General features: G+C 50.9%; 2 protein-coding genes across 9 annotated transcripts in view; both read left to right on the forward strand.

The window, feature by feature from the left end:
• The first annotated feature begins 733 nt into the window (after positions 1-733).
• KPNA7 (karyopherin subunit alpha 7) lies at positions 734-8,271 on the forward strand. The gene is made up of 10 exons (XM_035563508.1): positions 734-799; positions 1,360-1,494; positions 2,019-2,104; positions 3,085-3,353; positions 3,771-3,853; positions 4,991-5,254; positions 5,608-5,841; positions 6,163-6,345; positions 6,878-7,027; positions 8,062-8,271. Exons 1-10 carry the CDS (start codon positions 734-736, stop codon positions 8,140-8,142), a joined length of 1,551 nt encoding a protein of 516 aa, XP_035419401.1. The 3' UTR covers positions 8,143-8,271.
• A 2,275-nt stretch (positions 8,272-10,546) lies between these two features.
• The window catches only part of SMURF1 (SMAD specific E3 ubiquitin protein ligase 1), a 47,323-nt gene continuing 40,425 nt past the window's right edge, over positions 10,547-17,444 (forward strand). For 2 of the 8 annotated variants that reach the window (XR_007708887.1, XM_035563506.2), the window contains exon 1: positions 10,551-10,798. Coding sequence is in view for 4 of the 8 variants with exons in the window: in XM_035563506.2 (XP_035419399.1) it covers positions 10,744-10,798 (55 nt within the window). In the remaining 4 variants the exon portion in view is untranslated. Of the gene's footprint in view, positions 10,799-17,444 lie in introns of all 8 variants that reach the window. The other 6 variants (XR_007708886.1, XR_007708885.1, XM_035563504.2 and 3 more) reach the window with 5 other exon arrangements.

Raw genomic sequence — 17,444 nt, forward strand, 5'->3', positions numbered from 1 at the left:
GTCTTGCTGCTCTGAAAGCACCACAGTTTCTGCTGGGTGGAAGCTGTTTTTTTTTTCTGATTTAAGAACTGTCTGGAGGTCTGGTCCTGGTCTTAGTTGTGTGTGTGTGTGCCTGTGCTTTTCTTACCCTAATAGGGCTAGAAATAACTCTGCATGTCCTACTTAATTCCTCTCACCTGGCAAACCTAGTAGCTGGGTCTGAAGGAGGATTACTTGCTTGGCTGCACTTGGTCATCCCGTGTCCCGTGTGTGACCCGATGCCTTTCCCTTTGGAGGGGTCTCTGGTGCAGGAACCCCACTGGGCTGTGAGGTGGTAGGGGTGGATGTGGGGCCTTGAGCTGATGCTGTTCAGGTGTCCCTGCTGGCCCTGCCAGCACTGGGCTCTGTGTGTGATCCAGAGCTGGAGGAAGGTGGTGTTGCCATACCCATGAGAAGTGGGGTGTCCTGCTTCTTGTGGGGTTACAGCAGTTATAATCTTCCTAGCCTGGTGTTAAGCGGTGGTTTGTGCCTGTGTTTAGTTCGGAGGCTTGGCTGTGGTGTGTGAGGATCTCACTGAGCTCTGCTTAGGGCAGGAGACCTCGGTGTCTCCCTTGCTGGGGTGGTGGATGTGCCCTAGGGGTGCGGGGTCCCAGACCCTCTGCAGGTGGAGGTGGGTGTTGCTGTGACCTGACCCTGTCCTGCACCCCAAAAGCACGTGGAAGCTTTCATCTGGCTGCTCTCAAGCCTCGCCAAGATGCCAGTCGTGAATGAGCCCAGCGAGCGGATGAGGAAGTTCAAGAACAGAGGCAAGGACGCAGCTGTAAGTACGGACCTGGGACATCCCCTCCCAGGGCATGCAGAGCCAGCTGGGGCTCTGGTGTCACCAGGAGCTGATGAGAAGGCTTCTGAACAGCAATCACCCCCAAATCCACCTGCATGGGGTGTCAGGGAGCTTAGAGACATGGTGTGGAGCTGTGTGAGCTGGAAGGGCTGTGTGGTGGCAGCTGGGACTCAAGTTTGGTGTGGGTGGCTGTGAGTGATGGGGATGATGAGGATGGTCCTGCCCAGCTCCTGGCAGCAGTTATCCCTGCTATGGGGTCTGTCGGCTTGCTTTAAGGCGGTGCAGGAGATGAGGGTTTGCCTTTCAGTGAATCTTACTTTAAAATCAGCCTCTGGTTGCTGGTTCAGCCAGCCTCCTTGGGAGGCACCGAGTGAGATGTTTCCTCCTGCCTGCTCCTGTGCGAGCCTCCAGGCCATGGTGAGGAGCTGCCTGAGAGCAGAAGCTGCCTCTGCTCCTCCTGAAGGAGATCTCAGGTTGTGGAGCTGGACCTGAATCAGGTGGAGTGGGCACTGATGTGGTGATGTCCTCTTCTCCTGCAGGCCCTGCGGAGGCAGAGGGTGGAGGTGAACATCGAGCTGCGGAAGGCCAAGAAGGATGAGCAGATCCTGAAGCGCAGGAGTATTTCCATCATCTCGATGGAGAAAAGCCCCACTCCAGGAGAAGACAAAAACGTGGTGAGTACTGGGTGCTCTGTACCTGGACAGGATCGGCGCTGCAGCACCGCAGGTCTCACTGCTACTTCAGTTTTTGGGCCATCCCCAGGTCTGGCTCAAGTGACCTGGGTTAAACAGCTAGTGTCCTTCCTGATCCTCATGCCCAGTGCTGGGGAGTGCTTTACAGGTGGCTTAGCCCTTTTCTGGGTTATTTAGGATGGAAATGTGCTGTGCAGCTTCCCTCAATGGCAGGTAGAACTGGCTGGAGCTCCAGCTCTGGGAGCTGGTGATGGTAATTACTGTTCGTAGGGCCATTACGGTGTCAGTGACTCTTCAAGTGCTTGATTACAAGGATTAGTTGCCTTGAAGGTTTTTGTGGATTCTCTTCCTCTGCATCATCTCGAAACTGTGTTGCATAAAGAGTAGACACTGCTTAGATATGGAGTGGTGACTGACTTGGGTCTAGACGGCTGATTGACTGTGGAGATTAAACTGGAGGGAGCCTTGGCTTGCTGTCTGACTCTGAATCATTCCCTGTGACACAGATTATTCAGCTGTCCTTGGAGGAAATAGTCAAAGCTGTGAATGGGAACAACCCTGAGCTCCAGCTGCAGGCTACGCAGGCTGCCAGGTATGCTGCCTGACTGGGAGGGACTGGGCTGGCTGCGGTGGGTCCTGTGGGCTGCAGGCATTTCTTCCTGTCGGAAGAGCTCTGGAGACATGATGAAGTGCATGGGGCAGGAGCCTGGTAACCCCGGGGGGCTGCAGCTGATGGCTGAAGCCCTGCAGTGTGCCCTGGGTGCCTGGCTGGGCCCTGTCCCAGCCCTGGGTGGTGCCTGCAGCAGGTAGGGACATGTGCGGTGTGGTTGGAGCCAGCCCAGGGCTTGGCTGTGCCTCCTGGAGCCCCTGTGCTGGAGCAGGGGCTGTGTTGGCTCCAGCCAGCTGCTCAGGCCATTGGGGAGGACCCAGAGGCTTGGTTGGGAGGAGGGCTGGCTCCATGAGGGGAGGCAGCTGAGCAGGGCTGTCCCTTATGGATGGGGGGGTCACAGGGAGCCATACACCACATAGGGGGTGGCAGGGATCTGTCCCAAGGCTTGGGGGGGGGTGGGGCTACGTAACTGCTGAAGTTTCCTCAGCTGCTCAAGGTGCCAGATCAGTGCTATCTGCCCATGCACTGGGGACAGCATGGTCCCCAAGCAATCGCAGCCTCTGTCCCAAGGGAGCAGAAGAAAAGCCTTGCTCCCAAGGTGCCTGCTGGAGGCTGGCCAGAGCAGACCCTTCCTAAAGGGATGAGTGCTGCCTGGCTCCCCAGGCTGCTCTGCAGCACTGAGCTGGCTTCCTGCCTGCTCACACCCAGCCTGGCAGCACCCTGAGCTTGCACCACGGGGAGATAGCTGGTGGAGGTGGTGAGGCAGCTCTAAGCCATGGATTCCCACCTCTGCACTACCCTGTGCCAGTGTTCTGGCTGGAGAGTGAGCCAGGCTGGGGAGCAGATCTGGCTGAAAACATTTTCTCTGGCTATTTTTGGGTAGGTCAGTGTCCTGATGGTGCCTCACAGCCAAGTAAGGCTTGGTCTGCTTACGGTGGGCTGCGCTGTGCCCTCTCTTGCAGGAGAATGCTGTCCAGGCAGAAGGACCCCCCTCTCAACCAGATTATCGAGCTGGGCATCATCCCCAGGCTGGTGGAGTTCCTCACCCGCGCTGACAGTGCTCCGCTGCAGTTCGAGGCCGCCTGGGCGCTGACCAACATCGCGTCCGGCACCTCCGAGCACACCAGGGCGGTGGTGGAGGGAGGTGCCATCCCGGCCTTCATCGCCCTCCTCTCCTCCCCGCACATGCACATCAGTGAGCAGTCCGTGTGGGCGCTGGGCAACATCGCAGGTAAGCAGGGGTCCCCAGTCAGGAGTTATTGGGGTTCCTCAGGATGGCCTTGTCTCCTCCTGGCTTTGTCTCCAAGCTGCTGATGCTATTGGAACCCCTCTGTCCCTTCATGTGGGACTGAAGCCTTTGAGCCCCTGTGTTGGTTCTGCAGGAGGATTTTGGCCAAAGCCAAGTGCAAGTGTCCATCCTGCTGGGATGGTGTCCCCTGCTGGTGTCACTAGCAGGGGGAAAACAATGGGACGTCTGGCCGGCTATGATGCTGCTCAGTCTGCTTAGGAAATCCTTCCTGCCTGGAAATACTGAACGGTGTGGGGCTGGTGGTGAGCCCTGGCAGCATGTCTGGCTGCTCCCTGATGTCAGCATGTCACTGTCTCATGACTTGTGCAGATGCAATTAACAACCCTTTTTCCTGTGCAGGTGATGGTCCTCTGTACAGAGATGCTCTTATCAATTGCAATGTGATTCCTCCCTTGCTGGCTCTGGTGTCGCCTGTAACTCCAGTAAATAACCTTCATTTTCTTGACTTAACAGCTCTTCATCACTTGGGCAATGGGTGAATGGTGATTTGTCATCTGACTTACAAACAACCAGATGAATATACAGTTGAACGAGGCCCTTCTCTAAACTGTTTCTGGTGATCCTGCCTCTGAAATACATAGACCTGGGCATGCCAAGCGGTCTCCAGGTCAATGTAATGACTTCATCCTAGCTTGAGATGGTCAGAGCTGGATGGGGAAGCTCAGACTAAGATGTCACTGGTGCGTGTGAAAGGGCTGAACTTGCCCTTCAAGCTTCCTCCTGCTGCTTCTCGGGTAGCTCCAAGCTGTTGGCTTCATGGCTTCTCCTGCCCTTCTGCAGTGGTCCTGCCCTGCTGCTTGCTCGGGGGAGGCAGAAGGTGGACAGAGCAGCTTTAAGAGCTGTACCGATGCCTCCAGGTGTCCCACCCCTCGGTGTGGTGGAAGCTGTATGCTTTCTGTAGGCATACCTATGGCCTCTCAGGGTAGTGTTAAGAAAACACCCTCCAGGCCTTCTGTGAGTTTATATTGCAAAATCCTTTTAAAGGACTTCTCTGGCTGCTGTTCCTGACTCACTCTCCCCTCTTCTTGGGGGAGCCCTATGAGACAGGGCAGAACACCAGCCCCATGCACACCTTGTTAGCTGTGATGTTCTGAAGGTAGCTCCACTGCTCTCCTGGAGCAGCTGTGACTCCTTGAGATGAGCTGGATGGGGCAACTTGAACCTTTGAGGTGCCCTGCTCAAGAACAAGGAGCTGCTAATATTAAATAAGGCTAATATTAAAATAACAAATTCCTAATCTAGTCCAAAGAATGCTTTGTAATTTGTCCCAGGGACCCTGCAAATAAGCTGTTTGGCACCTTTGTTAGTCATAGCAGCTTGTCACACCACTGGACTTGGAGTTATTGGAACTTAATATTGGAGAGGGAGGGGAGGAAAGGTCTTACTCACCTGTTTCATCTTCAAACAAGCCTCAGCCCTTATTAAGAAGGCTGCTTCTAGCTACTCGATAACATCTCTGAGCTGCAGGGCCCAGAAGCATGGTGCTCCTTCTCCTGTGCTTGTTACTCCAGTGAGGCTCTGTCGGCCAGGGAGGATCTTACACCTCGCTTGTGTTCCAGGTCGGGTTCCTGAGGAACATCACATGGACTCTGTCGAACCTCTGTAGGAACAAGAACCCCTACCCTCCCCTGGATGCGGTGAAGAAGATGCTGCCGGTCCTCACCTGCCTCATGGAGCACGAGGACAAGGAAATCATTGCTGACTCCTGCTGGGCAGTTTCCTATCTGACCGACGGCTCCAACGATCGCATCCAGATCGTAGTGGACACGGGGATTCTCCCAAGGCTGGTGGAGCTCATGGGCAGCCCAGAGCTGATCATCATGGTAGGAAGCAAACTTCAAGTCTCAGTCCCTGTCCTCTGATGCCCTACATTAAGGGAAGGAATGTCATCTTGCTGTCTGTGGCTAGTGTGGTCGGCTGTTTTCCCAGACCACAGTTCTGCTTTGTTACCGGTCAAGCCAATGTTCTGTCCCAGCTTGCTGTGGCTTACAGACTCATAAGAGACTGTAAAGCTGCTTACAGCAGAATAGGAGGCTAGTAAGTCTGTAACAGTAATCAGCCATGGTGTTTCCTTTGTTTGAGGGATCAAGCACTTAGGGAGCTTGTTGTCTTCCTGGCATGTATCCCTTGAGATAAGGATTCTCCTCATCTCCTTCATCTGCTCTAATTTGTCTAGACTCCAGCTCTCCGTGCCATCGGGAATGTTGTCACGGGGACCGATGAGCAGACCCAGGCAGCTATTGATGCTGGTGTCTTGGCTGTCCTGCCCCTTCTCTTGCGACATGCGAAGCCAACCATACAGAAGGAAGCTGCGTGGACGCTCAGCAACATCGCAGCAGGGCCTTGCCAGCAGATCCAGCAACTCATCACCTGCAGGTTGTTGCCACCTCTGGTGGAGCTGCTTGATAAGGTGAGGGTGCAGTGCTATCTGTCCAGCTGCTGTAGAAGCAGTGTTAAGCTTCAGTCCATGACACTTGGTTTGTGAGGCACTTGATGTGCGCTCAAGAAACTCAAGTGATCTCTGGAACAGCCTGGGCACTCAGTATGCCTGCATGTGGCACAACAGCACAGCTCGGAGCTGCCCTTGGCAGCTCTGCAAGGTGTCACCAAACTCTGGGTGCTAGGGACCAGTCCAAACTGAACACAAACTGGCTCTCCTCTCCTGGCCCCTCCTCCTGCTCTAAAAAGGATGCCGGAGTCTGGTAGTGCCTTCACTGTGCTGCTCTTCCAGGGGGACTTCAAGGCTCAGAAGGAGGCTGTGTGGGCAGTGGCCAACTTCACGACCGGAGGCACTGTGGAGCAGGTGGTGGAGCTTGTCCAGTCTGGGGTCCTCAAGCCTCTGCTCAACCTGCTTTTGGCTAAAGACAGCAAAACTATCCTGGTCATCCTGGATACAATTTCAAATCTCTTCCTGGTAAGATCTGGTACTGTTTCTTGCATCCTCTTCCCCACAAAAGCAGTAGGGTGTGAGCTGAAGGCTCACATGGAGTGGCTAGAACAGCTCTTACAGCAGCTAGTGGTCTTGCAGGAGTCAGGTTTGGACTTAATATTACTTGTTCTTGCCTCCTCTTGGGCTGTCTGGAGGGCTTGACAAGGTTAAGTTCCCAAGGGTTTGTCCTTTTGGCAAGGAGAAGATGTAGTGTGCTGATCCCATTAGCTGCACAGAGGCAAAGGTCTTGGGGAAGTAGAGTGGTCCTAGTTTCCTCACAGAAACAGAGCAGAGTTCAGCTAGCTTGTTTGGTCAGTGAAGCCACAGTACAATAATCCTAACAGGGTCTGCTTTATAGGCACAGTAGTCATATCACAAAGATCTCTGCTAAACCCAAAAGAGGGAGGGACCATAAATACAAAGGGCTGCAGACACTTGACTCCTAGGTTCAGGACCTTACAGGAGAGATCTTGGGCCTGTTACTGCCACGAGGTTGTACTTGCCTCCTTTGTCACAGGCAGCTGAGAAGCTGGGAGAGACAGAAAGGCTGTGTCTGCTGGTGGAAGAGCTTGATGGTCTGGAGAAAATTGAAGCCTTGCAAACCCATGACAACAACATGGTCTACCGAGCTGCACTGAATATCATAGAGAAATACTTTTCTGGTGAGGTATGTGAGCTCCTGCTGCTGCTTATCTGAAAATGAGCTATTGCATGCTGAAATGAAGCACATCCTTTAAGGATGCTGAATTAGGTCCTTAGAAGAAATCTATATATGAATAGGGTAGTTCTTGCAGTTTGCTCCCTTTACTTTTAGAGCTTTTTGAAAGCTATGATTTCAGTTGTCAGCTGATTAGTTGTGCAACAGATATGGATGCCTTGATAGCATCTTGCTGCTGGAATTTAAACTGGCATCGGCTGGGGTTACTGCAGTTGCTGGTATGAATTCCAAATGTGGAGAAATTGCTTCCTTCAGAGCCGGGCTAGCTTGTCGCTATGAATGGAAGCCGCCTACTCGGCCGATAACTGTGCTCAGGTTCCTTCTGGATTACTTGACCCTTCTCACATTAATGAACTTGTGGAAAAAGAGCATAGGACATCAGCTAGCAGTTGCAAGAGTTCTGTAATGGTCACAGATGCCGTCCTTGGATCTAGCCTTAAAGTCTTGCAGATGGGGGAGATGGGGGAACACCAGGGAAGAGGCTTAGTGGTTTGGCAGACCTTGGAGCTGAGGCTTGGTCTAGATTTGAACCCCCTGCAGCAGGGAGCAGATGTATGTTAGGGTTTTTTTTGCCTAGCACCAGGGTTGCAGGGTGTCCTGGTGAGAGGGTGTGGAGGAAGCTGTCCTACACACCAGCACCTACCTCGGGGCTGGATGCCAGGGGAACTCCTCTCCAAAGCAGCCTTGGTTGCTGTTGAAAGCAGACTAAACTCAAGCAAATTCTGCCACTCCAGTTACTCCTGTCTCCTACCCCGGGTGTCTGAGTCTCTAGATTTGCTCACTTTTGCACATGAGCCACAGAGACAATGACAGGGTGTGCTATACAGAACAGGAGGACTTGGTGAAGCTGCTCTGCTGCTGTAACAGGCTTTTAAAATGAGAATAAGCAGTAAGCTGTGGTAAAGCTTCAGGCAAACTGGTACAATAACCTTCTGCTATAAAGATGCAGAACCATTAACTAAAGGCCATCAACTTTCTCCTAGGAAAATCCAGATCTGCAGCCTGGGACTGACCAAGACGGACTATATAACTTCTCGGTGGAGAAGCAAGACTTCAATTTCTGAAGATGAGGCACTGCACAGCTCTGAGCTAGGCAGTCTTGGTAGAGCCAGGATGTCCAGATCAAGAGGAGCAAAAATGTGGGATCTTTTTACATTTGAAGCTTATCAATAAATTGCACTTCTGGGTTTGTATCTTATGCTTCTATTTCTTCTATGTTTCCCCCCTCATAAGCTGCTGTTGCAAAATATCTTCCTATATATTTAATATATTTAGGCCCTGTGGAATTGTGTTAGAGCTCCTGGGTGCCTTTTCTAGGTGAAAAGCACAGCCAGAGACTTCCTGCTAACTGCTTGACCAGAGTCAAACCCCTAAAGAGCAAGATGTTACTACCAAATCCAGCTTGGTTTTAGTGCTTGTGCTGAAATTTCTAGGCTTGATTTGGAGTGGCTGAAACAGCTCAAAAGCTGTTTGAGAGGCTTTGTCCTGCCCTTCCACCCCTCCATAGATGTAGCAGGATCTGGACATAGGAGCTGAGTAAACTTGGGCCCTTTGGCAGCACAGATGTTTGCAGTGGGAGCTGCTTTGCCTCACAGATGCTGCCCACTTCTCTGGAGCCCATTGATCTGGCTCTGCCTAAAGCTGCCCTCCACTAGCAAGGACCTGTGTTCTGGATTTTTATCGCATGTCACTGCTGAGGAGTCCTCCCTGTCTTCAATCCCTCTAAATTCAGCCTCCCTCGATGGTCTGAGGAGGGTGGATGTGGCTCTGGGGTCCCAGACTGGAGGGCTCTGCTGGCACCCCCCAGATCCCAGGGGCTGAAGCATTTTAAGAGCTTTATTCCATGCAGAACTGCAGGTGGGCAGCTTTATCATCCATGCTTTGCTAGGTTTGACTCTTCAAAAGGACCCTAGGTGCTTCAGGGCTCTGCTTTCTCAGATGGGGGGGGAGGTAGAGTGACAGATGAATTAATGTGAAGGGAAAACATGACTTCTGGAGGGAAGAACTTCTTCCTCTGCCCTGAATTTGTTCTCCACAGGATACAAGCATTTTTCTTCCCAGGCTGCCTAGAAACAAGGAGTGAAGCCTGGCTGTGCTCTGTGAGGGGCTGTGCAGCCCTCAGCTTGTGGGCTGGAGCTGGGCATCACTTATTTAATATTAAAATGCTGGAGCTGCTGAATGGTATAAGGATTCATAGCTTTACTTCCTGGATCCAAAACTATGTACTGAAAACTAGGACAAAGCCTGAAATGTGCACTGGAGACAAGTATCTCTGCACATCCTTTGTTTGTGCCCATGGCTTAACACAAAGGGTTTGGCTAGCTGTGCCTTCTTGTAGCATGCTGCTGACAGGGCTGATGCAGCATCTGGAAGTGATCGGATTTCAGCAGGTAAAAAGAATCTGAGGTAGGTGCTTCCTCAGTGTAAATGGAGATGCACCCTGGAGCTGGGCTCCTGTGCCTGCCCTGACTTCAGGCTGTGGAGTTGCACAGGCAGCCCTGCTGTGCTTGGACTTGGGTGCTGGTGCTCTGACTTGGAGCAAGCCAGGAGGAGTGGATGCAGCTGTTTGGCTGTTCCCCTGCTTACCGGTGTGTGCTGGATGTGAGGCTGCAGTAGAAAGGCTGCTTGCTTCCACTACTGCAGCCTTAAGCCTCAAGAAACTAGTGTCCATCTAGCTCTGCAGGTGACAGAGAGGAAAACGTTCTTTTTTAGTGTCTGTGCCTGCTGAACTTCAGCCTTATGCCTTACTGCGAGTTGTGCAGCTGAGGAGGCAGCTCTAAGCCCATAGCCACCATCCTGTGGGGTCAGTACCTACCCCCTGCTGCTGGATGAGGTTGGCCTTGTTAATTAGAGCCCCTCTCCTTTACTTTATCCTGGCCCGTTGGCTCTGGGGGTGATTTTGACTCCTGCTGGGGGGGGGGGGGCTCTGGGCGGGTGAGCCCCATGCCATGTCCATACTATGCCATACCCCAGCTATGCGCTCACCATGTGTCCCTGTACACCCCCTGTGCCAACTTAGAATCCTAGCATCATTAAGGTTGGAAAAGACCTCCAAGATCATCTGGTGCCACCCATGTCACCCACTAAACCATGTCCCTAAGCACCACATCCAACCTTCTTTTAAACATCCCCAGGGTAGGGGCAGCCTGTTCTAATGCCTGGCTGCTTGTTCTGACAAGAAATGTCTCCTAATTTCCAGCCTGAACCTCCCCTCGTGTAACTTGAGGTCATTCCCTCTAGTCTTACCACTAATTTCTGTGACCTACTCCCATTCCTTCCCCATTTCCCCTACAAATCCCCTCCAGCCCCCCTATGCGCGCCTCCCCCTCGCCAGGGGGCGCTCCCCCTCCCTCCGAGTGTGGCTTCCCCCCCACACACACCCTTCGACCTCCCCAAGATGGCGGCGCCGCGCCGCCGCCCCGCTCTGCGCGCTGACGTCACGCCCCTCCGGCGGGCGCAGGGCGGGGCGGGGGCGGCTCCAGCGCCCTCTCGGCGGCCGGGCCGGGTCGGGCTGAGGCGGGCGGGCGGCGGCGGCGGCTCCGGGAGCGGCTTTGGCTCCGCGTCTGGCTCCGGTTAACGGCGGAGGAGGCTCCTGGAGCGCTGGGCCGGGGGGTTAGGCCAGGCCCGCATGGGGTTGTGCGGGGCCGCCGGTTGATCTGGGCGCGATGTCGAACCCCGGGACGCGGCGGAACGGCTCCAGCATCAAGATCCGCCTCACAGGTAACGGGGCCACGGCCCTGGGGCTCCCCTTCACCACAAAACCTCGGCCCGGTCAACCCTCCCCTCGCGCCCAGGGGCCGGGGAGGGGGCGTTCGCCCCCTCCCCGGCCCCTGGGCGCGAGGGGAGGGTTGACCGGGCCGCCGTGGGCCGGCTTCGGCGGTAACCGGGCCCCAGCCACCTCTCCTCAACTTTTATCCCTTTATAACCCCTTCTCCCACCACCGGGGCCCTGTGGAGGTTCTGTATTTTGAAGTTATTTCTGTTGATTTTCATTTTTTTTTCCCCCCTCATGGCACGTTGTTACCTCCCCCCCCCCCTCCAATACAGCCCACGGACTGCTTCATCCCCCGGCTCCCTCAGATTTTGGCCTTTCCTGACTTTGAACGAAGCCTTTCCTTTCATAATTTACCTCGCTTTGATTTACTTAAACCATTTACCTTCCCCTTTTGCTAGTGAAGATAACCCTTTGAGCTTTCTCCTGAGGAAACGTATGTTTAATTGCTTTTAGCAATTTTACCCCCTTTTTTTGTTGTTTGTCCTTTTTTGTGTGTGTTCTTTTTTATTGTTATCGTTTCCCACAACTTGATTTCCTTTCAAATATCACGCATTCAACTTTTGAAGTCCCTTCCCCGAGCGAAGGATGACAAGAAGCGGTGCGTTTCGTGGCTCCTCGCGAGGTCTGCGCTCGGGCGTGCGTGCACATATGGATAAGCCAATTTATGTTGCACCCTCAAAGGTCTGGATTAAATCTTCTGCAAGCTGCTCCAGTTGGTGCCGAGGCTGCTGCTTAAACGGAAAGGGGCATGGTTTCTGCTTCTTAAGGCTGCTGTGTGAATTATTAATAGATAAGGCCCGATCCGGCCTTTCAAAGGCAACAGGTGGATGCTTGGAGATCTCTTGGTGTGAAGGAACTGCTCAGCCACCGGCATTGATCTTCACAGAGTTGTGTCTGCAGGAGCATAAAAGATTGCCAAATAATGAGAAAATGGCACTAGGTAAACTTCAGTTACAGGGTAACTTGCTCCTGGCAGATACTGCAATCAGTCAGAAGCATCTCTTCAAAAAATCCCTTTTTTCTTTTAATTAGTTTTCTGATTCTGCGCCGCTCGTGCTTTAGAAGGCTAAAGTTGGTGAGGGAAATGTAAATCTGAAAATCCTTTTGGACATGAGAAGGCTGAAAATATTTTTAGGGTGTATGGATGATGTTTGATCTGAAACGAGTTCTGTGGCGATGTATACTAAATGTCAAATCTGTCATTAATGTGGCTTATTTTTATGCAAGTCAGTCAATAAAAATGTTGGGAGTTGAGTAACTTATGCTGCGGTCATAGCCCTTCTGAGCAGGAGGATATCATTTAAATAACAGATAGAAGCTGTTGGGTTTAACTTTAAAGAGTGAACGCTGCATCAAAGTGCTCTTTTCCTTTTAGCATGCGCTACTCTTCTCTCCTAGCTGAGGACGTTTATTGGAAGGGACTGAAGTTTTACTTCATTGAGCAACTTGGTGGATTTTCTCATTCGTATCTTTTTTTTTATTATATATAATTAAAGAAATCTGCTGGCTCAAACATTCTTCTTTCTTATAAGCATGCAACCTGCGTAGTGTGAAAAAAATGCTGTATTTAATCAGAAAATAAATTGCTCTGGGAGAGATTTCCCTTTAGAATCATTAGGAAACATATTCTTGGCTTCGCTGGAGACTAGCGTGCTGACTTACCTGTTCCAAAGAGTTGTAGCTGGCGTGGCTTTTTCTCCCCTGTTTTGCTATTGGGAGATTTGAGTGGAATTAAATCAAACGGAGGGCTCCTTCCGTTATGATTTGCTCCTTGCATTGTTTCCTGTGATTAGGAACAATTTGGTTTGCACTACCGAAAATAGCAGCGTAAATACCACTTAGTCTGAAGGCGCCTGTGAGCGGTACGTTGGGAAGTGAACGGGAGTCAAATCCTTCATGCTTTTTCTTCTTTTTCTTGCATGTTGGAAAGGTATGACCAGGGTGTTGGGAGTGTTTTATTTGTGTGAAGATATCTAAAAGTTCTGGATCCTCTTGATTATTTTCAGAAATGGTCTTTGTGCTTATGCAGAGTGGTGTCGGTCCTACCCCAAAAAGAACTGTAATGAAGTAAAATGGCAAATAATGCTTCCTGTTAGAAGTGAGGAAACAACAGCAAAACCCAACAGCAAGTAACTTGGGTGACAGATTAAAATGATTTGTGTCCTGTGGATCACAAATGTGCTGATCTCTTGTTGTATCTCCGTTTCTCCAAAAGCGCGCGTGACGTTTCTCTTATTTCCACTGGAGCTTTCACGGTTACTGGTGATGCAGGAGCCAAAGATATTTGTGGCCTTGTCTCTTGCCACTTGGAGCAGTTCTAGGCAAAGTAAGGTAAAACTTGTCGTTAAGTCCGTGGTCTTTTTGTATTTGTGCTGCCACCAGGGTAGTGTAACAGGGGTGGATGTCTCAAAAAAGGGATGGAAATAATAAAATGATATTGTGCTTGAAGAGTCCATCTGGGATCTTCTGGGTCAGGGAGGAACATGACCCACAGATGAAGGCACCTTTGCGGAGCACACATCAATCCCTTCTTTAACTGATGTGCTCCTCTAAAACCTTTGTTTGCTGCTGCAGTCGCTCCCTGGGGAAGTTCCTAAGGGTTTATCAACTCCAGGGCTTACACGCTTCTTACTCATACTGTTATATCACGCAGAAGTACTCGTGAAAACTGCAGTCTCATTGTGCTGCTGTCAGAGACACTCCTGTTCCAGGTAGCCTGCAGATGAAAGTTGCAGATGGAATGGGAAAAATTGTGAAGTGGACTCAACATGCAACTTCTGTACCAAAAAAGCTGTAGGTTGTATTCGGACTTCGTCGGTACTGGCTTTTTCAGCAGTGTCTCAGCTGAGGTGTGAAAAGCCGGCTGGCTCCTGGTTGTGCAGAGGAAATTAAGGAAAGATTGGGAAGGAAAAGGAATTAGTTCAGACGTTACGGATCGCTTCAGAGATGGAGCAGGAAGGGGAGAGGGGCTCACGTATAAATCGGAGCCCGTTAAAACACATAGATGGTCGTGTCGAGGGCTGATGGCAGAACCGGTTTCTTTCACAGAAAAGCAGCAGTTGGCATAACAGGGGAATATAAATAGTAAGCTCTGAGCATTAGGTGGAGGCGTTCCTCGTCGGCAGACCTGGTCTAGGAAGTCGCTGGGCCGCTGTTTGTTGTCGCCTCGGTAGAGGTTTGGGAGGGAGCGTGTACGTGAGAGAAAGGAAATTCTGGTGTCGGAAGTGTCAGGGAGGAATGACAAAGATGGTGTGGAAGTGGGTGGTTTGTGTGAGGCGCGGGGATTTGTAGGCGACACGTTGGATCGCTGTCGGAAAGGTTTTGGTGCTCAGCAGTGGCAAAGAAAGGGAAAGAGGGAAGAGGTGGTGCACATAAGTAGCCTGGACACCACTTTCGGTTCCCTGTAGTTAGCAGGGTTTAGGGAAGTCCCATTTGCAAAGCATGAGCGGTTAGTTGCTTCTAGATGGGTGGCTTTGGGTCAATTTGTAAATACTCATTTGTAAGTTAAGGAACGCATTAAAGAATACAGCGATTTCTGGTACAAAGTAAAATATTACGTTCCCTTCATGCATACACGTAGGATTGCTCTGAAGGCGTATGTTAAAACGTGTCACAAACGCTTCCATTTCGGGACTAATGTAGTATTGATCGATGCAGCAAAGTTAACGGGCTGATCGATAGCAGCACTAATATCGACGACCTGGGCAGTTTTATGTCCTGTGTTCAGAAACGATGAGTATCTGCGTAGGCATCTCTGGATCAGAAGCAGCGCATACCTCGTGGGCTGGCTGTAGTTTTATGTTCTTATCTTTAGAAAGAGCTCTGTTGCAGGCTGACGGTGCTGGTGCTAGTGCAAGGGAAGGCTAAAATGGCTGGCTGGTCAGCCTGGCGTTTGGAATTTAAAATCGAGCTGGTTTCCTTCAATGGGAAGCAACAGTTTAGTAGCTCCAAACTGATTTTGCCTAGCAATGCGGGAGGATGTTGAAATCTGTCTTGTTGTTTGGTCTTCTTCACGTATTTGGGAGCGGGTTGCTCGATGTGCTGGTGGTTGGAGCGCTGGCCTGGAGCTCGGTCCCGAGCCCCGCCGCACGCTTCCAGCGTGGCGCTGAGCAAGGCGCTTAATCTCCCGCCTCCGTTCCCTGTTTGCACCTTGAAGTGCTGGCGTTTTTGGGAAGGCAAACTTGTGGCTGCTCAGAGGCCCTTTGATAGAGATGGCAAAGAGGCTTAGGGCATGTAACGAGGGGGACTTAAAGGAAAAATACTACTAATAATCTTGCTTTCGTGGGGAGAAGTCTAGGGAGCAGCCTTTGCAGCCGGCCAGCTGGCATCTCTGGGCTGCTGGAGTGGGAATCCAACGAGCTGCCTTTTCCTCCGGGCAGGCTGGTGGGTAGCGAGTCTCCTTTTGTGTTCCTCTCAGTAAGCCCGAGCCGTGCCAGCACCATTGTCCTGGTGGAAGTAAATTAAATCTCCAAAAGGAGTTTGCTTGAATATTCCCCTCAGGCAGGGAAAGTAGAAACAATAACTACTTTATTCCGGACTCGAAACTTTATTTTCTCAAACTGAATGTCTTCATGTAAAGAAATGTAATTTGGGATGTTGCTGTGCAGCTCCTTAATGATTTCTTTCTAATTCCATGTTAGCCACCAGTCTGAGAGCAGTTTTCTCATCCGCTTCCTTAAATGGCTGCATCATGTTATACAATTCTGTAGCGTCACGTTTTCGCTGGGTTGCAAAATTGAGCGTTCCAGGGTCATGCAGCAACTCCCCTACGAGGAAGTCAGTTTTACACTGGGATGTTGTGCGCTGGTACCTGACCTCTTACTGCCGGCGACTGAGGAGCTGCTGGAGGCACCCTTGCAGGTAAATCCAAGCGAGACCACAGAGGTTGGTGCCTGCGGCTGGCCGGAGGTGCGTTCGGTGGCTCACAGGGTGAAGAAGTGCTGTACAGAAACACCACGTGTGCGTGTTGGCAGCCTGAGTTTCGGAGGTTTGTCTGGACTGCTGCCCAACTTTAAGCAAGTCCAGTCGACACGCTTGAAGTTGGATTAATCTGGTTAGATTACTTGCTACTATTTATGGTTCCAGACTTAAATACTGCCTTGTTCGTTTGGGCCGTGTTGGTCAAAATAGCGTGAGAGGGAGGATTGGTTTGGAGAAGGTAAGGTTAAATCAGTGTGGTAGGCTTGTGAAGCTTAGGTGTGTACACTTCAGAGCAGCTCATTTAAGACTTGGGAAAGAGAATGTCAGAAAAAAAGTCTGGAAGAGACTGTTCTATCTGCCATTTTTTTCCCTAAGTTAGGATTTTTTTTTTTGTTCATTTATTTTTTTTTTTTCCCCATGATTCCTCTGGAACCGGTCAAAATGTTATTGTGGAAAGGGCCCAGATTCTGCAGTATCATTGAAAGCTTTTATCTGTATTAGCGCTTTGATAATTTGCATTTGGGAACCGAAAACCGCTGCTGATTTATTCTCCTGGAGTGAAACCAAGGCTGAATGGCCCCATTACTGCAAACGGTTTGTTCTCCCCTATACCAGCAGCTCGGGGTGGGGGACAGGAAGACGTCAGTGAGATCTGAAGTCTTGAGATCTCTGTTGGCAGCCACCCTGTTGTTTCTCCTGCCGTGGATCCGTTTAGGTTTTGGGGTATGTGCCGGGGTCTTGAGTGTAGTCCTTGGCGCTCTTGCTGACACCAGGATGTCCCCTCTGCTGACGGTGAGGACAGCTCTCCAGCTGGCTGCCTTGCCGCGTTTTTACCTTGACGCCTTCTCACCGCGTGCGTTGGAAAGCCCAAAGTAAGGCGTGCACCTAGTTAGGACCGACCGTGTTACTGCTGGTGGTGGGGAAGCTGCGCTGCTCTCAGGTTATGATGTTTCAGGTGCTTACAAACGAGTTCCCGCAGATGTTGCTGCAGTAACTTAAGATGTTATCTCCTTGCTAGCCTGCTGCCCCCCGTTGCCAGAAGTTTGTCACCCACTGCAAGAGAACTGGTGGAAGAAAACCCGTGCTCATACTTCACCTGCGTACGTGCAAATCCAGCTTCTCGGTGTGAGTCTGTCTCAAGATTTTAAGGCAAGATGCTGGACTTTGAAAAGCTGAGGTATGAGCATGAGTTGTCTTCTGCTAGGGGGAGCTGAGCTCGGGAGAGGAAAACGGGAGACAGGGACCATTGTGATTTCTTAAACCGTGCAGCAAGCTTTGCTGGAGCTTGCCTATTGGTATATATCAATTTATAAAAGATGAGATAAATATTAACATAATAGAAGAAGAAACTTTCATGTATGTTTGCTAAAGACCAATCAGTAGGTCAGTGACAGGTTAAGATGCTACCAAAAAATGTTTATAAGTTTTGTTTCCCATTTATTTGAATGGAAACTGGTAATTTTTCAAAGGGGATCCCTGGGCGTATTTTTCAGGCTTTTCCAGCTCTCTCTTTCCTTGTGAAAGTCTGAAAATGCAATGAGAGGACAGAGCAAAAACGTTGCAAGTTTTTCCTTTGAATATTCTCTTATGAACTGGCATCTGCATTGGGAATATTTGGGGATAGAGGAGCTGGATGATAAATGTGACGATACTCTAGTTGAATTGGCAAAAT

The sequence above is a fragment of the Cygnus atratus genome, chromosome 15 (genome assembly GCF_013377495.2).
Source record: "Cygnus atratus isolate AKBS03 ecotype Queensland, Australia chromosome 15, CAtr_DNAZoo_HiC_assembly, whole genome shotgun sequence".
NCBI lineage: Eukaryota > Metazoa > Chordata > Aves > Anseriformes > Anatidae > Cygnus > Cygnus atratus.